Raw genomic sequence first — 22,659 nt, forward strand, 5'->3', positions numbered from 1 at the left:
ATAATTTTTGGGAGAACTATTATTTTAAGTCACACTAGAAATGCATGAATTTAATTGCATTAGATCACAAAATATCAAACCAAGTGACATTTGCAAACAAATGATGCTAGAGCTGAGCTATTTTTGGAATAACTTTTAACCAACTGTTGTCAAGGCCATTTTTAGTGGATGCATGAAGTCAGTTCCCCTCAAGTTCTCACAGGTGTCCTAGCAGAGTAACCACAGTTATACAGTTCATAACATTAAATAACTATCTATGGACATGTTGTACAAATTTGACAACCCTAAAATGTTCAAATTATTTTACTTAAAGAATTGGGAATAGTTCACCCAAAAATGAAAATTCTCTCATTATTCACCTACCCTGATGCCATCCCAGATGTGTATGACTGTCTTTCTTCAGCAGAACACAAATTAAGATTTTTAGAAGAAGATAGAGCTCTGTCAGTTCCTTATAATGGAAGTACATGGGTGCCAACATTTTGACGGTCCAAAAGTCACATTTAGGCAGCATAAAAGTAATCCACATGACTCCAGTCGATCAATGAATGTCTTCTGAAGCGAATCGATAGGTTTATGTAAGAAACAAGTCGATAGTTAAAATGTTTTTAACTTTAAATCTGCGCTTCGATCCAGGGCTCTGATGCTGTTTGAAATGGCCGAACTCTCGTGTGACGTTTGTTCTTCTGTTGTAAATAAGCGGCGCTTCCAAATTCTTGTGTGAACTCTCTGATGAGCTTACTTCACGCTATGCGTCAGCTGCTGGCAGGAAGCGATTTTTAAAAGTTAATAACATTTTAATTATCGATTTATTTTTTACACAAACTTATCGATTTGCTTCAGAAGACATTCATTGATCGACTGGAGTCGTGTTGATACTTTTATGCTTCCTAAATATGACTTTTGTACCGTCAAAGTGCTGACACCTGTGTACTTCCATTATAAGGACCTGACAGAGCTCTATCTTCTTCTAAAAATCTTCATTTGTGTTCTGTTGAAGAAAGACAGACATACACATCTGGCATCAGGGTAAGTGAATAATTGGAGAATTTTCATTTTTGAGTGAACTATTCCTTTAATTAAGAACAATATATCTATTGTTGTAGAATTTTAAACCAAACAAGCTTTTTTTTTTTTTGCTTATTTGCTTGAAAAGTGATTGTGCTGTATTTATTTAGAAGAAATGCCATTAGGCTTGATATTTTGTAATATAAGTCAATAACATTTTAAGTAGGGCTTAAGTGTCTAAATACCTCTTGAGGTCACCGTAACTGGGTAATTAAATAATATCTTTCTTGCATCACACTTCTTTACCCACTATTAACAGGGTGTTTTGAGTAAAGTTCATACATAAAGCTGTACAAGTACTTTGTGATAAGAAAATCCAACACAATCATCTAAAGAAAGCTTGAAATAAGCATTCATAGTTTTAAAAAAAACAAGAAAAAAAAGACCTTTTGGCAGCTGTTAATTATGTTGCCTTTAACTATTACTTTTGATACATTATTATGTATTTTATTGAACAATCATTAGGCAATACTCTATTTTTCAATAACAAATTCCATCAGTGCTACTGAAGATCTCAAACGGAAGGAGACTGTCACTGTGTGGATGTTTAAAGCTCTTCAGAGCGAATGACATGGAACAAGGTGACATTATATAGCACCTGGTGCCCATTGTTCCATGCATAAAGAGCTCTGTCTCTGGGGTTATAATCCAGCATGGAGATATGGGAATACTTGTTCTGCAAGGGAATGTCAATGTACTCATAAGTAGAGGAGTTGGTATGAAAAGCATAGTAGACCTTTGTCCCTCCTGAGTAGCCATTGGTGACATATAGAGTTCCACAGATCATGAAGGCCTCGCCTGCACTCCTCTTTGGGTGGTTGGTGGTATAGCTCTTGATGACCTGCAGGGTTGATGGATTGAGCTTGCTGATGACGATGTTCCCCGCATTCTGATTGGTGGCATACACAGCCCAGAGCCCTCCTTCGTCCACCATAAGATCAATGTCAGAGTGACCACCCCAGGAGTAGTGGTAGCGATTGTTGTAGCCAGCGTAATCCAGCTGACTTGACTTGCTAATGGTGGACGTCTTAAAGTCGAATTTGATGATGGTGTTGCTTTGGAACTTATTGAAGTAGATGGAGCCATTGTAGACAACCTGCCCTGTGCCCGACCAGGGATGAGGAAGCCGATGCGAGGTGAAGTTGTCAGAATACATGAAGTCAGCCATGGACTTGTATTCCCGGACAAAGCGGTTATTGTGGTAGCCGTCCATGTACCACACCTGTTGGTGGGAAAATGAATTTGTATCAATGTATATTACTTGTTACAAAAACCAGGAACTATCTGAAAATTAGTGTGTGGGGGATTTGATTCATGAATAGGGCTATTAACAGTGTCGAGAAACTACATTTGAATTTTTCTATTATATATCAGAAAAATGTGAATTATATTCACATTTAAACAAATTTCACATTGATGTTATCTCCTAAGTTGACAAGAATACGCCATGAATAAATATTAATAAAACAGCAGTGTGTTGTTTATTGCAAAGTACATACCTGGCCAAAGTGCATTCCATTTTAAACAACAGTGCATTAATATTTATATCTACATTTTTTTGCCAGTACATATTTTCACGTACCGGCCCACTTTGAGCACTGGCTGTAATGGCATGTATCTGAGCCCAGTGCTGCAGTGACTATTCAAACAGGATGCTAGACAGAGCACAATAGAATGCAACAGATCGCGGGGGTCTTGTGATGCACTTTTCGAAATGAAACTCCTTAAAATGCATTGGTTATGCGGTGAGACGTTGATAAGCAAGCAGGATGCAACAGCCAAATACCTCTACCTAAGTTATCGTCAGTGCTTGGCACACATCAAAAATTCAAATTAAACAACAGAATGTGCATTTTTATCTTAAATCCGACAAATATTTGAATTTAAAATTTTAATTTGACAGACTTACTCATGAATATTAATTATGTGACATGACATTCTCCCATTAGTTCGACCTGATATGCTGATATGCTATGCAGAGGTTGGCTCGGATTGCCACACATCACTCCAATGAAAAAAAAAAATTAAATAAAAAGAAATATTTTAAGTATTGTTTTTATTACACATTTTTATTTTGTTTAAAAAATAATACATAAATAAAAAAAAACATCTAAAAATCCAAGATACATTTACTTCATAAATCATAAATAATACATAATAATAATATTACATAAATATATAATCTTATAATAAATCTATAAAGAAAATACACTGATCTTTATGCTTCAAAACAAGACAAGAAAATTACTAATAGGCTAAGAAAATTCAAATTGATATAAAGTTGTCATGTTTATGTGTTTTGTTCTTGTTTTCATGTCTTTTATTTGAAAGTTTAGTTCATGTTCTTGTTCAGGTCATGTGGTTTCATGTCATGTGATTTCCTGTTTCCTCATGTGTTCCTGGTCATGTGATATCCTGTTCCCCTCCATGTTCATGTGTCTTGTTTTCATTGGTTCATTGTCTTGTTATCTTGTTTATTAGTTCAGTCTTGTGATTGGTTGTCTTGTTTACTTGTTACCCATGTCTGTGTATTTAAGCCCTCATATTTGCCTTTGTCTGTTGTCAGGTATTGTTAATGTTACATTGTTAGTGTACATCATGTCGTGTCGTGTCACACCTCGGCCTGCTCCATGCCATGTCACGCCTGAGTCTGCTCCATGCCATGTCACAGCCATGCCTGAGTCTGCTCCATGCCAAGTCACAGCCACGCCTCAGCCTGCTCCGTGCCATGTTACAGCAACGCCTCAGCCTGCTCCATGCCATGTCACAGCCATGCCTGAGTCTGCTCCATGCCAAGTCACAGCCACGCCTCAGCCTGCTCCATGCTATGTCACAGCAACGCCTCAGCCTGCTCCATGCCATGTCACATCAATGCCTCAGCCTGCTCCATGCCATGTCACAGCAATGCCTCAGCCTGCTCCATGCCATGTCACAGCAATGCCTGAGCCCATCACAATAACGCCTCAGTTTTGCTTCACACCTTGTCACAGCCGAACCTCAGTCTGCTCCATGCCATGTCACAGCTAAGCTTCAGTCTGCACCATGCCATGTCTCAGCCAAGCTCCAGACTGCTCCATGCCATGTCACAAGCAAGCCTTTGCTCCACTGTCCATGCCCACCTCTGCTCCACTGTCCTGGTCCACCTCTGCTCCACTGTCCCAGCCCGCCTCTGCTCCACTGTCCTGGCCCGCCTCTGCTCCACTGTCCCGGCCCACCTCTGCTCCATGGTCCCGGCCCACCTCCGTTCCTGCAGTACCATGTTACCACGTCATGCCAGGTAGCCACGTCAAGTCACCACGCCCCCCCCCCCCACACACACACACACACAGCTCCCTCACAGTGAACTTTGTGTTTATGTTTTGGGGTCCCACATCATGGTCACCAAGCCAGGGTCCCACATCATGGTTGCAGAGCTTGCACCACCTTCTGCCCCCGATCATGAGTCTACTCCATGCCATGTCACACCTCAGCCTGCTCCATGCCATGTCACAGCCAGGCCTGAGTCTACTCCATGCCATGTCACAGCCATGCCTCGGCCTGCTCCATGCCATGTCACGCCTCTGCCTGCTCCATGCCATGTCACAGCCATGCCTGAGTCTGCTCCATGCCATGTCACACCTCGGCCTGCTCCATGCCATATCATAGCCATGCCTAAGTCTGCTCCATGCCATGTCATGCCTCGGCCTGCTCCATGCTATGTCACAGCCACAGCTGAGTCTGCTCCATGCCATGTCACAGCTATGCCTCAACCTGCTCCATGCCATGTCACAGCCATGCCTGAGTCTGCTCCATGCCATGTCACAGCCATGCCTGAGCCTGCTCCATGCCATGTCACGCCTTGGCCTGCTCCATGCCATGTCACAGCCATGCCTGAGTCTGCTCCATGCCATGTCACACCTCGGCCTGCTCCATGCCATGTCACAGCCACGCCTGAGTCTGCTCCATGTCATGTCATGCCTCAGCCTGCTCCATGCCATGTCACAGCCATGCCTGAGTCTGCTCCATGCCATGTTACAGCCACACCTGAGTCTGCTCCATGCCATGTCACAGCAATGCCTGAGCCCGTCACTATAATGCCTCAGTCTGCTCCATGCCATGTCACAGCTAAGCTTCAGTCTGCACCATGCCATGTCTCAGCCAAGCCCCAGACTGCTCCATGCCATGTCACAAGCAAGCCTTTGCTCCACTGTCCAGGCCTGCCTCTGCTCCACTGTCCTGGCCCACCTCTGGTCCACTGTCCCGGCCCGCCTCTGCTCCACTGTCCCAGCCCGCCTTTGCTCCACGGTCCTGGCCCACCTCCGCTCTATGAGCCAGCGCTCACGCCCGCCACAGCCAACGAGTTAGCATCCATGCCTACCGTGGTCAAGTCAGGATCCTGCAGTACATGTTACCACATCATGCCATGTAGCCACGTCAAGTCACCACGGCCGCCCATCCACCCGCCCCCCCCCCCCCAGGCTCCCTCACAGTGAACTTTGTGTTTATGTTTTGGGGCATTGGGAGCCATCCCTAGTGGGGGGGATATGTCACGTTTATGTGTTTTGTTCTTGTTTTCATGTCTTTTATTTTAAAATTTAGTTCCTGTTCCTGTTCAGGTCATGTGGTTTCATGTCATGTGATTTCCTGTTTCCTCATGTGTTCCTGATCATATGACATCCTGTTCCCCTCCATGTTCATGTGTCTTGTTTTCATTGGTTCATTGTCTTGTTATCTTGTTACCCATGTCTGTGTATTTAAGCCCTCTGTCTGTTGTCAGGTATTGTTAATGTAACATTGTTAGTGTATGTCGTTTCATGTCAAGTCAAGTCATGTCAAGTAAAGTCAAGTTTCATCAAATCTAGTCAAGTTCATGTTTATATTTTGTTCACGTTTGGATTTACTGTTTTTGGATTTCACATTTGTATTAAACTGCACTTGGGTTCTTCACATCATCTCATCTTCATCTGCCTGTCATTGTTACTGCCAGCCATCGTTACAAAAGTATATCATAAAAGTTATATTTTTTGAAAATAATTCTTACAGTTTGCTTCTCAAGTAAATGTATCTTGTTTTAGGGATATTTTTACTGGAACACAAGATAAAAATACTGGAAACTATTTTTTTTACAGTGTTGCACTCTTAAAATAAAACTATTAAAATATGATGATTATATCCCAAAATGTGGGGAAATAATCCTCTATTATAATGGTTGCTACGCCCTTGGCAAAGACCTCACCTCTCTAGTGATGGTGAAGCCTGGCTTTTAACAAAGTACCTGTGATCATACACATTATATTATACTTTACATTATACAGACCTGAGTCCTAGGGACTGATAAACAAAATTAGTTCATTTACTTGCTTATAATACCACATTCCTGCGCCAAACCCATTCCCTAAACTCATTCCTTAAAACTAGAATGTTTTAGCTCTTAATGTCTGATCCTGTAATGTTTGTTCTCACTGCCGAGAGAGAGAGTTGTACTTAGGCTATAGATTATAAGAGGCTTCAAGGGCAACTCTCTGACCCTTCATCAATCATTCAGTGCTCAGACAGATCTGCAGGCCAGATGCCTTTCTGTTTCTGGGCTTTTCTACTAGATCGATCCATCTCAAAGGAGCTAAAAACTCCTCACCTTCAGCCATCCTCTTTGAAGTTGTTGCATTAATATATGATGGGATCATGCATTAGTTGTCAAGCAGCTTACTTGCTACTGACATCTAACAAAGATGGATGTGTTAGACAATGTTAGAAAAACTGGAAGAAGACAGAAAAGCTTGTACAAAGATAGGGAACCAAAATAGTCTTTCAAGACTGTGGTTTGCACAGAATGCTAAAGTATGTGTAAAAAAGCTCTGAAACCTACAGCAATGTATGAACATTTGTGTTTGCAAAATACTGACACAGGAATTAACAGACATCATACAGCCCTTACTGGGAATGACTTTTCTGCCAAACTAATGAAATCTTGCAAGATTTACACCTATCATTTGCATCTTAATGTGTGGTGGTAATTTAATAAACCATATTCTTGGCCTGTTTTCAAGAAAATACACTGCAGGGACAAAAAGAGTGCTGATGAGATGAAGTGAAAGACATTTTACCCCCCAAAAACCCACAGCATCATGATTAAGTCAAGGGTGTGCAGTGATTAAAGCCATTTCTCTTACACTGAACAGTGCATTTGCCATTTCCTTCTGCAGGAAAACACAGGAATTCAGCAATGACAGTTTGGATTTGATTAACTCACCCTTGTATCACCATCAGGGGCAAGTGGATCAGTCATCCAGGATCCATACCTTGATCCAGACGTCTTTACGGTTATGGAATCACTTATTCCTGTCAGCTTCCCACATGCTGGTAATAACAGTAAAAATTACAAGAGAGTCATCAAAAGTTTTCCTATAGTATATAGTAGTATACTGAATAGTAAAGAGGTCCTCTACTTTCCAACAAGTGAGTGATATGCTGTTACACTTAAAGGGATAGTTCCCACAAAAAAAAAAAAAAATCTGTCATCATTTACTCACCTTCATGGTGTCCCAAACCCATATGAATTTCTTGCTTGTGAAACACAGAAGGAGGTGTTAGGCAGAATGTTAGCCAAGGTCACCATGAAAGTGGTGAAAGCAAAGAAGCAATCAAAGTGAATGGTAACTGGGGCTAACATTCTGCCTAATCATTCTGGTTCTGTGTTCCATGGAAGAAAGAAAGTCATAAAGGTTGTGACGTGTAAATGACAACAGTTTCAGTCTGAACTATCAGTTTAAAGCTGAGGAGTGTAATAATTGCCACACTAGCATATCAAACAGAATTCATTAATTAGCCTGTCTTTCATTGGTCAGTCAAACAGTCACACCCCAAACTCAAGCCATTGGTTGTGCCAATGTTGCTGTGTCAGGCATCGGTGTGTTTAACGTAAACCATCATAACTTACTCCTGAAATTAACTACCTAGTCACGACTCTATCCCGACACTGTAGTAACTACTGTATGTCGCACATCCGTCATTTAAACCACATTGATTCAATAATATAGAGCTGTCTTTAATGACGTTATGCATGGGTGGAGTAATAACATCTGCGGAGAACGAATGGATGTCAAATTATAAAAGCTCACTTTCATGGATACCAGAAAGCCATTTTTTGCAAGAAAGATTCTTAAAATACAAAAGTGGCATTCACGTTTACATACAATTTGTAAGTGGCAGCGGCATTGCGCTGCAGTAGTGGGGTTTCCCTCTTATGTCATACTCCAGGGTTCCCAGGGTTTCAATCTTGAGCACGTATGCACTCTTCGAAACCTGTAAGAATGCTGCTTATGTGGTTAAATATGCTGGACACCTGGTTCTCCGTCAGAAACCTAGGTGTGTTAAAACGCTTTCTCTTCATCCTTTAAACAGGTAAGGAACACTGCAGTTGAGTTTACACAACATTTCAGACTGTAGCTTTCTGCAGAAACCATGAAATAAGCTGTTTTCGGAAGTGCATGTAAACGGGGTTAAAAGTCTTGACAGAATGAAAGATTTATATGGAATAAAAGGTACAGTATAGATGCCATAGCGAAGTCAAATGACATCGACCCTGCAAACTAACAAGGAACTATGCTTTTACCACAGGTGGAGAGCTGTAGCTCCAACCACACAACTTTGTGATGCTGTTTGCAAATCTTTGTTGGACCTATGTTTTCAAGAAAGAAAAAAAAATCTTTGAAATATGTTAGTTATGTTGAAACTTGCGACCATAGACCTTATTCACAGCAGCGCCACGTTTAATTTCGTAAGGCTGTGAGGGAAAGACTTACAGGCTCTTCAATGGCAAGCAGTGTATAAAGCTGTATAAAGCTCCTTGATGACCTAATTTTACACAGCTCATGTTTTCTGGAGTTTGTGTTTATTTATTTATTTATTTCAAAAGATGTTTTGTTTTTTTAATGTTTCGTCAGCAGAACGATCCAAAACACTCTTAATAACAGTACAACCCATTGAAGAGACTGTAAGTCTATCCCTCAAAGCCTCATTGTCATTCCCATTAAAAATTAAAGATGGTGCTACTGTGAATAAGGTCTTTTTGAGAAACCAAAATGCACACCTAGACGTGATGTTCATAAACTGAGCAATGTTTTGAAAGCACCTAAGAAGCATGGCATTTACTTTTAGGTGAAATCAACCTATACAAATGGCTTACTTTTATTTGAGTCTGCATATTAATCTCAGACAGGAGAAAGTATTTTAACAACCAAATGACACACTTCAGCTTTAAGTGTTCTACACTGATAAATGGCACACTGCTGGATGGAGGAGGTGTAGGTGTTTCTTCATATTCTGGCATGTGTTAGGCACTCAGGCAGATTGCAGGCATCAGTGAACCTCTCATAGTCTCTGTTTTGACACAGTGTCAGTCAGACTCACCGAAGCATAAATTGTGTGGACGTCTGCAGGATATGTGTGCATCTCTCATTTATTCTTCTTTCTGGCACTCTTTCTTTTTCTTTTTTCCTGTCAGATACTTGATTCTGCACCCTCTACTCTCTCTCTCTCTATCTCTCTCTCTCTCTCTCTCTATCTATCTATCTATCTATCTCTTATGTCTTTTCTTTCTCCTGCTGTGCTGTTCTGGCAGCCTACTGGGGCATAGCAACCAGCTTTTTTTAAAGATATGTCCATTTATAGTTACTCCTCTGTTTCCCATGATATCTTTCCAATATTCTGTTCCACAGAGTGAAATGTGATCACTGGGCTTGTTTATATAAAGCCTCACCAGAGCCAGTTCTGGTGAATGGATCGTTTTAAATTTCACTGATCTTGATCTTGTGATCTTGTGTTATTTTATATTGTAGTCTTATTTAAAAATGCAAACCAATAGTTAGTGAACTATACTGGATCTCTGAGCTCTGAACTATAAACTTTGGCATACATTTATTATAATAGGGTAATACTGATTTACCCTACATTAATGTCACTACAAAGCAATTGAAAAGACAACAAAACTGGCCTCTATATAATTACTCATAATCTGCTAATATTGACCTGTGTTATTCCATAATCCTTCTGGGATTGAATGAGTTGTGATTTATTCACCCAGTTCTCTGTCCCAGGCATACTGCTGCAAAAATAACCTACATTCAAAGCTTTTCTATGGCACATAATATTTAATAAATACCAGCACAGGTGGTCAATCTTTACAACAGACACAATCGCCTAATATTATTTTAATCGTCTCTGGCAGGCAATAGATTGCAATTATATTAGTGTACATATGGTGGTGCAGTATGAAATAGCCAAGTACCATTTCTAGATTTGCAGTGCTATGTAATGATGCTGAATACAGCATGGATTCAAGGCTAAGATGTAAAGTGCTTCAGACTGTTAAATGCAATTATGTTGAAATATATACAAGCAACACTGAGTTCACATGCAGCCTATATCGCTAATGTGTGACTGCTGCTTTGCATAGTTAAATATGCTTAAAGTTTATACTGTATTTTCCTCAAATATGTACATAATGTCATGGCATTAAATCTTTAAGTAATGTTCGGGGTTCAGTACAGGTTAAGTTCTATCTACAGCATTTGCAATGTTGATTATCACATTATCAAAACTCACAGTTACAGTAAGGCACTTACAATGGAGGTAAACAGGGCCATGCACTTAGAGCATTTAAAAGCTGAAATATGAAGCTCATAAATTGGTATTATTTGAGATGTTAATTGTATTTTTTGCGGAAGGACAACTGGGCAGATGAACTTCTAGTTATTCGTCATGAAAGTAATTATTTTTCTTTTATCCTCCTTGCCTGTATTTGGAGAAAGTTATAGGGTTATAGACATTACATGGTCAGGAGTTGAAATATTGGATATAACTTAACCAGTAATATTTTTATCACACTAGTTTCACGTTAACACATACAATGTTTAAATATTATGGACATACTATTGAAACAGTATGTATTTTAATTGTTTACTTGATTATACCGTGCAAGTGCCTTGCAACCATGAAAACCAAAAAACAGAGGGACGAGTTGAAATTAATTTCTGTTGTAATCAATAAATCAACAAAAGTAACACTTTACAATATATTGTAATATACAATGATTATTTACAGCATTTATTAATCCTGGTTAAAGTTAATTTAACAAAATACTATTGTTCATTATTCGTACTTGTTAGTTTATAATCCATTAACATGTATACTATATATATATTAACATTGACTAAGATTAATAAATGCTGTTAAAATATTGTTCATTGTTAGTTCATGATACATAATGCATATACTAATGTTAACAAATTTAACTTTATAAGGTATATTATATTATTTTATTATATTATTTAATTGTAACGAATACAACCTTATTGTAAAGTGTCACCTCAACAAATGCTGTCGTTGGAACTTTTGTATTGAACCTGGAACATTAAATGTTCTTGAGAATCTATTATCATATGCATAATGGAATGGCAATGGATGTACAATCAGTTTGAGGAGCTTTTTTTTTTTTTTTGAACTGCTTAACCCAACTCTTTTCTTAATTTATAAATATCTCTTTGTCCTCATAAGTAGGCCTACTAAATGCTTATTTGTACTTCTTGATTTCGATTTGGTAATTCTTATCCTTATAGTCATGTACCAACTGAATTCATTATTACTATATTATAATTATTGTTGTAGTGGTTTTTTTTCCCTCCATGAAAAATACTTTCCCACATGTAATCCATTTTGATCGACTCAGTAACTTTAATACAAACAGGAAGTTAGGATGAAGAGGGGCAGGGCTGATTAAGGTCAATAAGACAACGTTGGAATCTGCTGCTACTATTTATATCAGATTAGCAATGCTGAGATAAAATATTTCAAAGGTGGAAAATTACAAGAATGAAGAAAGACTACTGTGTATGCTAATGTCCCATTCTGTAAAACTGCACAATAACATTACAGTTTTTCGTATTTAGAGCAATCATCATTCATTGAGTCAGGACCAATGTTTCTGATGCTATATCTAAATGAAACATCCTTGAATGTAATTTTCAATACATATTGAGGGTACACTGTGTTATTGATTTTTGGTAGCAATAAATATTTTATTAAAAGTTTTAGAGCAGAGCATAACAAAAATCTATATATAAATAAATAAATACATAAAATACAACAGTTAGTTCTGTTCCTCAAATCTGATTAGACGAGAGGCGTTCCAAGAGTGTTGATAGCTCACACCATCTGCACTCCGACGCTTTACTATCACATGCTCAGTCTCTCTCTCTCTCTCTCACTCTCTCTCTCTCTCTCTCTCTCTCTCTCTCTCTCTCATACACACACACACATCCTTATTTCTCCAATAACTTGTTAGAAACAGCCCAAGCTGTTGTTTCTAGTTCTAAAGTGTGGTTTTCGAATTAGAAAGGGAGGTTTGGGCACATCTTTCAACATAGTAGTGCCAGATCATGTGGCATAAGAAAGTAGAAAGTGGATTTTTTAGACATTCCTTAGTTTTTCCCTACTTATTTATTTCTTAGTTCATGGAACTGTGGTATAAAAGCAATATCGCAGTCATGCTATTGTCCATCTATCATCACGCCTTACCTACAACACGAGGCCGCAATCACAGCCATGCTGATGGCTGGACACATGGCACCCCTGCTTGTGTGATATTGCTTTAATATATATATATATATATATACTCACAGAGCACTTTATTAGGAACACTATGGTCCTAATAAAGTGCCAGATGTGGTCTTCTGCTGTTGTAGCCCATCCGCCTCAATGTTCGACATGTTGTGCATTCTGAGATGCTATTCTGCTCATTACAATTGTACAGAGTGGTTATCTCAGTTACCGTAGCATTTCTGTCAGCTCAGACAAGTCTGGCCATTCTCCAACAAGGCATTTTTGACACAGAACTGCCACTCACTGGATGTTTTTTTTTTTTTTTTTTTTTTTTTGGCACTATTCTGAGTAAACTCTAGAGACTGTTGTTCGTGAAAATCCCAGGAGATCAGCAGTTATAGAAATACTCAAACCAGCCCGTCTAGCACCAACAATCATGCCACAGTCAAAATCACTGAGTTCACATTTTTCCCCATTCTAATGGTTGATGTGAACATTAATTGAAGTTCCTGACCCGTATCTGCCTGATTTTATGCATTGCACTGCTGCCACATGATTGGCGGATTAGATAATCGCATGAATAAGTAGGTGTTTTCCATGACCGTGCGAACCATACTTTTTAAAATGAGAGAAAATCTGAAGTGTGTCTCAGCATTTAATTTCCTATTATATGGTAATAAAAAGATTTTGACTTTTAAAATTTGCGTTATAAAACAGTGGTCTTCTGTCTGTGATTCTAGTTTGAAATGAAATACAGTAGAAAGGTTGTTTGTGTTTGTGCTCAGACTCATCCTACCTAATTTTTGCATGCATGCACGGAGCCTCTCCTCAAGATTTGACACCCTGTTGTGAAGCTCCTCGTAGTCAAAGGCCCCAATCTCCTCCTGCAGTTCACTTAGCACTGACGTCAGATTCTTGACCTCCTCTTTAAACTGCATTACCAATTTTGCATCGGCCTTGTATTCCTCCAACACTGGTATCATTGGCCTAAGTTCCTCCATTTTCGCTTTTATGGCCTGAAAGGTTAAAATAGGCTTGGTTCAGTAGACATGCGTGCAACGATTCTGTCCAAACACCTGTCTTGCCCTACACTTCCTCTCTGGCTACACTATCATGAGTGTGACTAGCAAATAGATGTAGAGTTCAGCATTGCATAAATATCATAAAACAAGTTCTCAGTACACCAGCAAAAATTTGAAAAACTCTCTTTATTTGTCAACGTTGAAAATGCAATGTGTTAAGGGATACATGCTTCACATACAACAATAGTTTCCCTCTTTTCAGAATATCCAAATATGCATTAACAAATCTGAATTAGCAAAGACATGGAGATGATATTACTGTATAACATAAAATCAATTCATGAAAGCCTGCTATAATGGCATGCACAAAAAGACGGCAAACAGAATAAAAATGTGCTTAGCATTTAAAACAAACTGAATGGTGCAAATATTCAGTTGACCAGTTCAGGATTACAATGGGATTGAACTTGTTCTTCAGTCTCTGCAGCTTTGATTTAAGTCATAAAGTTAGCCCTGTAAGCAAGAAAATGAAATATGGTTGAATAGCTAACTCGCTAGCCTTTCTAATACACATATTGAGGAGTTATACTCTCAGATACAGAAATAATGCAATTCAATTTTAAATTAATAAAATTCACAAACACACATGCTTAGTATTATTTACAGATATGCAAATAATCATGATGGTATCTACCCTACATTTAATGTGTGTAGAGTTTTTTCAGGTTATATTACAGTTAAACACAAGTCTAATACTAAGAATGAACATAACATACATAGCAATACTAGCAAATTATGAGTTCATGACATATTGCTTTGGAACCATCAAGTGCAAAATCACCCTTGTGCAAACAAAGAAAGATGCCTTTTTTTCGAGTCCCATGATTCCATTTATGAAACTCAAACCTGTATGTACTGTATTCCTGCAGCAACTGAAATGCCATGTTTGTTTAAGCTCTGTGTATACCTGAACTTGTGAAAATTAAGAGCACCTTGTGGACTACATATTATATGACAGTGTGCAGGATGACCTTTTCCAATGATTACATCCAAATATCTAATGCCTTGATGCAATTAATGTTAAAAGGGCAGAGCTATAAAATGTTTTTGAATATTTTTCTGTGCTGATGAATGAACAAGAAGTGCCACCAATATCCCCCCTGGCTACTAAACAGCTGCTTGGCCTCTTTGTATAATACCATTTGTACAAATTCCTGACCATCTTGTTTAAACTTAGCATGCATTGCTTCAACAGCTCTAAAACAATGCATTATTTTTTGCTTTAAAGGCTTTGAAGGGCATGCCAAAGGAGCTAAAAGATAACGCCTGACTAATCTAAAAAAATCTATCCACTCTGAGAGCTGAATATATACTACAAATTGCAATGTGCGACAAAATCACTGCTCCTCTGTTTAGAAAAATAGCAATGGCCTCATTAGCATGCAGATTCAATTGACATACTTGGCCAGCTTACAATACCTAAGATTGAAAAGTATTTATGTCACCAAAATTAATTATATTTTGTCATTCAGTATTTGTGGGGGAAATTATTGTGGCATCTAGTCAGGAGGAAAGAAAATCATTCAAAACCAATATTTTGAGCAAACTGACTTAGCTTGCAAATTTACGTGCATTTTTAATGTAGCAAATTACTCTTTACCTTTCTCTTCTCATTGTAAAATTATTGGTTAGGTAATTTAGGGTTAAATAGCATTAACAACAGTTGATCTAGAACGAGGCCAGTGTTTGAAGCTGACTGCAATACACAGGTAACAGTAGCTATGTTTCCACCCAAGTTGCGAATTTAATTCATGCAAAAAATCTGAATATCGCAAAAACAAAGTACGAATAAAACAAAGTCCGTCCTTATGTCTTTACCGTGTGGATCAATATTATTTTTTTCAAAAGTGTCAATAAACCTGCTCTGCGGCACAGTTCATGTTTATGTTTGACTTATTTTTCTCTGCAAACTCTATACAGGCTTTGGATTTTCAGGACACCTGTATTTTAGAATGATGCGATGATTGGTCAGCTGGTTAGTCCAGTTATGAACGAAATATTCAGTCACATTAATTTTTTGATGTGCATCTTGTATTCCTAATAAATTCAATAGGAGTTTATTCAGTAAATGTGTTTCCATCACAGTTTATGCACATTTCTTCTTATCGAATAAAACATGCATCCTCCTCAAGCGAGTGTATACGTTTTTGATTTGCATTTTGGAGATTTTATTCGCATTTTGGTGTTTCCATCCAGCAGTTTATATGCAATATCCCAAAATGCACATAAAATATGTGAATGGAAACCCAGCTATTTTGAATGAAATCGAATTAAATGAAACAGTAAGACTGATGACTATGGAATAACCAGAGATTTGTATGTACCTTGTATTGCTTGGCGATATTCTGTTTGTGGCTTTCCTCCACCTGTTTGAACTTGGATTCCAGGCCTCTCAACTGCACCTCCATTCGTTGCACATATTGTAGGTCTTTTTGGGTCCTCTGGTCAAGATTCTGGATTGATTGGGTCATATTCTGGACCTGAGGGGGAGAAAGACAACATATGTAAAAAAAAAAAATAATAATAAATAAATAAAAAATGTTTTTAAAAACCACATATGTAAACATAAAGTGAAAAAAGGTCTCCCAGTCTGGCTAAGCTGAGAAGTTCCCCAAACCCTTCTAAAACTATGACCATTTTGGCCAGGCTGGTAGACCATCTAACTGCAAAAGGCAGCAGGTTCAAAAGGCTTTTACTGGGTGAAAACCTTGTTGAAAGGATCTGTGAAAGTGATTCAGTGAGGTATGTACTCTGTCAGTAAGTCTTTGTTTGGATATGTGTGTGTGTGTGTGTGTGTGTGTGTGTGTGTGTGTGTGTGTGTGTGTGTGTGTGTGTGTGTGTGTGTGTGTTCCCACAGAGTTGAGGTTACTTTTTCCAGGAGCTGTCTCAGTTGTCTGGTCCTGGCATCCCGCGAGCACATGGTCTGCTGAGGAGCCACAACAGTGCACACACACCTGCCCTCGCTGTCTTGTGCTGAGCTGTACACCTGCCACGACTCCTCTGGGTTAGCAGGCAGCACCTGGGCAAGAGACAAAACAAAGAGAAAAAAAGGTCAATGAGTGAGGAGAGCAAAGGAATATTGTTCAAGGAAAAGCAGTTTTGTACAAATTTTTTTCCTTTCAGTATTTCTGATGTATGTCCTCTTTGAAAAGGTTAACTCCCTGAACACTGTATACTCCCTATATAACTCCCTCTTTCTCTGACTCAATCTCTCTCTCTCTCTCTCTCTCTCTCTCTCTCATTTTGTTTCTCCCTGTTCACTGGGAACAGAGCTTTGTATTAGGGGTCAATATATGAACATTCTGATAAAACAGTTTTTCGAAGGATTTTTATACTTGGTTCTTTGTTGTGAAATTGTCTTTTCCTCAAAGGGGATTTTATGACCCAATGGCTTTACATATAAGAGCCATCTGAAAGAATGAGTGTTTCCGTATGTCTTTCCTAATCCTGAATAATCCATATTCATAACCAGTGGGGACAGAAAGCACGAAAAAAAATCGAAAGAACCTTGTTGCAAAGCTGAATTCAGATTATAATAAAAATCAAATCTTGTATTGTGTGAGGACAGCGCTTATCACAAAACCAAAATAGTAAAAGCATTGTTTGTTTTATTTTTAAATACATACAAGAGATTCATCTCTCTCTCTCTCTCTCTCTCTCTCTCTCTCTCTCTCTCTCTCTCTCTCTCTCTCTCTCACGCAAACACACACACAAACACACACACACACACAGTTGATTTGAATAGTATATCTTACATAACAGGATTTCTTTCATTTTATAGATGACTGATATAAACGACCCAACACTACAAATACACTCTGGTCAATATTCTTCCCATTGAGACATTTTTTACCTTTTGCATGCTGGGAGAGATTTGTGTCCATTTCAAGAGCTGCATAATATTGAAAATCAATTCAAATTAACTTCAATTAAAATCGACTTCTTAGATTTCTCAAACCGGAAACATGTGAACTAATGGTAATTAAATGTGATTTTGTCTTTACGTGGGCAAATTCATTATCAAAGATTACTTTTGTTTTTGTATGGTTGTTATTTATCCCCTTTTGTCTTGTTGCACTACATGGGTCAATCAAATACCGGTACATAAAAGAGGCACAGGCCCAATTACAGTCGTGCAATCCCAATGAATAAATGAACACTGCGAATGGGATCTTTAATTTCTTATAATAATAATATAAACTATTATACTATTGTTCATACTATTATATACTATTATACTATTGTTTTACAATAACACATCTGATGCTTCCCTTACAAAAGAGTACAATGGCTGTACCATGGTACAGTAATGCTATCTGATTATACAATGGTACTGAATAATTATTCATGACCCATGATATGTACAGTGGTACTCATTCCATGGTACACGGTCCAATAAATCATGGCACTGCAATGTCTAAACAAACGATGGCATTAACATTGTACAATGTCAAATAAATAAATAATAAAAATAATGATGCTTTTATATACTGTTTTGTTAATGTTACTTTTACCTAAATACATGAAATTGATATTCATATAGTAATTAATATATAATATATTTTTTTCCAATTATATAATAAGTAAATTCAAAGAATACCATGGCACTACCATGTACTACTACATGTAGTATCATTGTTCTTTTTGGTACTTTTTTATTAGTGTTACTTTTATCATGTCCATCAATCCATCCAGTAATTAATAATAAAAGTTTATTATACTATATAATTTCCATTATATAACATAAATGATTTAAATAGCATAATTAGCCTAATAAATAATACTAGCCTATTTCGCATCTAAACAGATCATGATAACATGAATAAGGAGAATATTAAAACTCACGCCTGTGCTCCGGTCCGGCACACCCGGAGGTGCCACGCTTAATTTGGTGCTATTCAGACCTACTAGAGAGGGCAACGTTTGCGACATCCAGTTGCTGATCATCGCCATCGTGCTGAGCACTACTCCAATTTTCAGTAAAGGCACCGACATCTCTGCTCTTCTTTTTCACAGTAACCTTCATTATTCACATTCCAGTGGAGAACTGTGCTGCTTGCCACCTGCGCTGCTGACAGAGGTGATGTGCTTCTTCAAAGCACCCAACGGAAATGAATTCATATCGGGCATTTTTACGCGCACTATCCTATACTGAACTTTACAATTACGGAGGCTCTCTTAGTTTATGGGAACAGTGTAGCTCTATATTCTCTCTCTCTCCACTCGGAAAATGACGGCAATTCAGCAGTCCATCTCATCTCATTGGTTCTGTGCCTCCGCCCACCCAGCATACTGGTGAAATATTCATAAATATCACAAACCTTCTCCCGACGCTTGACGCACGAACATACAAAATTACTAAACACATAGCAAAAAAAAGTTCCTCTAGTCTCACAATGCCCACACAGCGAGCATAAATCAAACTCGGTTTAAAATTGGCAAAATATAATAATAAAATCAAATATTGCACTCAATACAATTACGAGTATCTGATGTAATATTGCAGTATTCTTGGTACAGCGACCTACAGCCTCTCTGTGCAGCACATAGTAGGGGAGGCCGGGGTTGGTTGGCACATTTTTTATACTTTGTTGAATATCTCTGGTAGAACAAACGTTAAGATGCCCTATAGGTGCAAATGAAAGATAACATTCGTTGTCACCAAATATTTGTTGACTTTTGTTATTTAATGGTCAAAGTTATGTTGTGCATTTGTGCCAGCTCCATATAGGGGTTGGTTGGCACGGGATGTGGGGTTGGTTTGCACACTATAGTTTTAAGAGAGAAGCAACACACAGAAAAACAAACAACACTTTATTTCAACCAGGACAACAGATCATCATTAATGTGAGTAATGATGATTAGTAATTTTTTATGTTTTATATTTTTTTATTATGGTTGTGATTGATATATACAGATTTACAGTTTGAAATTATTATGAACAAGTTTTACTTATATAAACGTATATAAATATTTGTGTAAACGTTATATATAAATGTAAAACAATGTTAATCACATAAATGAAAGGAAATAATTCTATCATTGGCTTGGCTTGAAGCCTAATAATAATAATAATACATAGTATTATTACTATTATACATCAGTTTAAATTATATATGTGTATATTTAGAGGTATTAAGTTGGTAAATAGTGTGTATGAATGTTATAATTTATTTTCTATTCTTTTTTAATACCCATTGTGATAACCCACACAAAAACCAATGTGCCAACCAACCCCAAAATCAATGTGCCAACCAACCCCACTCATACTCTTTTGATAATTGATGTTAATTTAGCAAGCATTACTTTTCACTACTTTTCATCACTATTAACCTAAATTATTTATTTATTTACTTATTTTTATTTATTTTTTTTGGAATTATTTCTATAACAATTTAGCAAATTAGTTTATTTTTTATTTTTTGTTTTGACACAGATTAAATGAAAAGTTGTCTTCACAATAACAGATTTTAACATTCAGACAGAATTAATCAGTGTAGATCAAGAAAGAAACATTTAGATGTTACACTTTTGTGAAAATTATTTCAAAATTAACAGAAATTAACTCTGTGCCAACCATATCCGTTCTCCCCTACAATATTTATGGGCTAGAATAAAGGATTCCTATGATCGTTAATGCTCGCTGAGCTGTTCACAAAGCTTTACATTTTTAACAGATGTCATATTAAAGAGATAAAGAGATTTTGTCTGTGAGTGTTCAAGTCTCTGCAGAGAAGATGAGTAGGGGAGCATTTTTTATTTTTATTTTATTAGGATATCTGACCACTGATTCTGGTTTCTCGCAGCATGTCATGACGTGCGTACACCAACAGAGTGCAGTGGAGGTTTCTAAGGTTTACATTCTTGTCTTTGACAGAAGTTCCCATCAGTTTTATAAGAGTAACTTCAACACAGAGCCTGCATGGACCGCCCCCATACACCAGACCTATTAAAAAAAAAAAAAAAAAAAAAAAATCTTGCATGTATAGTCATACTTACATATAGATATATGGTTCCTTCGTTTTTTGTCGTTTTTAAAACACATGAAGGGCAACATCTGATTTATAAGAGGTTTCTATACTGTGCAGGTCTACCTATTTGTGCTAAAGACATTTTGAGAAAAGTGTATGGCTACATTAAAAAAATCACATCTAAACTGCAGAGTTTAATTTTAAAGTAATTAATGATAATGAATATTCTTAAATGAATGCTTCACCTCTGAATTAGTGAGAATGTTGTGATATGAGGTATTTTCAACTCACTGGTAAGGTGAAATGTGTACAGTGTGGATGAAAAGTAGCCTACATAGTATGTATTTTATATATTTTCTCAAACACTAAATGTGTTCACTGTTTCATCATTTATGTACTACTCAATTTTTTAATGTGACAATCAAGATCTCATTTTTCAGTGACTATTGATCGGGGATTATACAAATCATGGCACACGGCACTGTAGAGTAAGTGACGTGTGCCATGATTTGTATAATCCCAGTACGTAAATTTATTAATCACCTACTTGTATAAAGGTATTCTAAAAATACCAAAAACAGCAGTATTTGCACTAATTTCCTGTACAAAATAGCCCAGTGAATACTACAGAACACAGGCAAGTAGTAATTTGCCAAATTAATTTTCTGGTCATTAAAACAAATGACATGGTCCCTCCAGGCCAGCTGTTACCATTTAATAAAACTCCATAGAATCTGCAATTAAAAGAGTTAATTCACATATCAAAAGGCTTCCCTACAATGTAAAGGGGTAGAGAAAAAAGACAAGTTGCTGAAGACAATGCTTCAGTGTGCAGTAATGTGGGCAATGTTGTCTTCAAAGTGGGATTGTAAAGTGTCAGAGACAATAACAGTGTGTGGATAATGATAATTTACTGCACAAGCACAATCAGGAGGTGTTTAATCTTGAATGGTTATAATCAGATAGTTTGGTATACAAGATGATAAAATAATAATACTGATTGCTCTCACAAATGCATTTAAGAGTTAGATACCTTAATGCAAGATATATCTGTCTACAAATATTAAATGTGTCAACATATACTTGATTGCAATCATGCATCATGTTAAAGCATAAAACCTAAAGTTACTACAAAACATCTAACCATGTGCCTTAAATGGTCTAGATACGAGAAACCCCGCTGTGATTTCTTCTGCACTCGGCTGAATCGTATCATGCAACACTGCTGCTCAAAATATTAATCTGCCCATTTATGATAATACACTGAACCGGCTGATTGTATGCATATCTAGCTAATTAACCCGAGATGTGCGCTAAAAATGGCGTTTATAAACCTACTTGGGTGAGTTCAGTGCCCATCAGTACAAGGAGGGTAAGACTTAGGAGCTTGCTTGCAGGCTGCATCTTCTGCCGCCGATGCCACCTGATCCAAGGATATCACATGCAGATCTGTTTTCTGTTCAGTTGTCCGGCTCTCTATTTAGATGCTCCTCTTGAACATATATATTTTATAATTCAGCACAAAAATAACAATGGATCAAATAAGATGTGGTTTGCAGAGCCGTCTATTTGCATATTTATCGCATCTCAGTTTCTCGACGTTTCCTCGTCCCCTTCCTCGCTGCCTTTGAAGACCACAGATCCGACCGCGAATGTAGGGATGGGCACGAAAGCGGTCATCACTAGACAAACTTGGCTGGTTAGTACAGGAGAGTAGGTGTGGGCAGGAAATTTCAGAAGCGGTGCCAAGCAGTGGTGCTGGACCGGATGTGACACGGTCTGGCGTGGGAAATTAAAAAATGTCTGGGCGGGTAGCGATGCTGTGAATGGTGTGAACAGCGTGAAAGAGGCTGGAGCGAGTAATATTTTATCGCAGTTGGACATGAGCAGTCAGTCCGAGTGTGAAACAGCACAGTTCACAACAAAAGTGTCAGGGCTTAACTTAAGGATACTAAATTAGT

At 37.8% G+C, this 22,659-nt stretch overlaps 1 protein-coding gene across 2 annotated transcripts; it reads right to left on the reverse strand.

Annotated features, from left to right (window-relative positions):
- Positions 1–970: 970 nt before the first annotated feature.
- olfm1a (olfactomedin 1a) lies at positions 971–22,458 on the reverse strand. Of its 2 annotated transcripts, none has more exons than XM_051657804.1 (6): positions 18,573–20,079; positions 16,597–16,746; positions 16,052–16,207; positions 13,442–13,661; positions 7,298–7,404; positions 971–2,290 (listed from the first exon to the last, which is right to left on the reverse strand). In XM_051657804.1, the coding sequence occupies exons 1-6, from the start codon at positions 18,720–18,722 to the stop codon at positions 1,616–1,618; spliced, it is 1,458 nt and encodes a 485-aa protein (XP_051513764.1). In that variant the 5' UTR covers positions 18,723–20,079; the 3' UTR covers positions 971–1,615. The 2 variants fall into 2 exon arrangements, with proteins under 2 accessions (XP_051513764.1, XP_051513773.1); XM_051657813.1 differs by lacking the exon at positions 18,573–20,079 and adding an exon at positions 22,037–22,458 and having other exon boundaries at positions 975–2,290.
- Between the last annotated feature and the right edge of the window lie 201 nt (positions 22,459–22,659).

This window comes from Myxocyprinus asiaticus, chromosome 3, assembly GCF_019703515.2.
Source record: "Myxocyprinus asiaticus isolate MX2 ecotype Aquarium Trade chromosome 3, UBuf_Myxa_2, whole genome shotgun sequence".
NCBI classification, from domain to species: domain Eukaryota; kingdom Metazoa; phylum Chordata; class Actinopteri; order Cypriniformes; family Catostomidae; genus Myxocyprinus; species Myxocyprinus asiaticus.

What these genes read in the sequence shown, in the direction of transcription:
- olfm1a (XM_051657804.1), bottom strand. Translation starts at nt 18,722, where the DNA reads ATGTCGGTGCCTTTACTGAAAATTGGAGTAGTGCTCAGCACGATGGCG. An exon ending in TGCCGGACCGGAGCACAGGC is followed by an intron (nt 16,747 to 18,572) that starts GTGAGTTTTAAT and finishes TCTCTTGCCCAG; the next exon opens with GTGCTGCCTGCTAACCCAGA. An exon ending in ATATCGCCAAGCAATACAAG is followed by an intron (nt 13,662 to 16,051) that starts GTACATACAAAT and finishes TTAACCTTTCAG; the next exon opens with GCCATAAAAGCGAAAATGGA.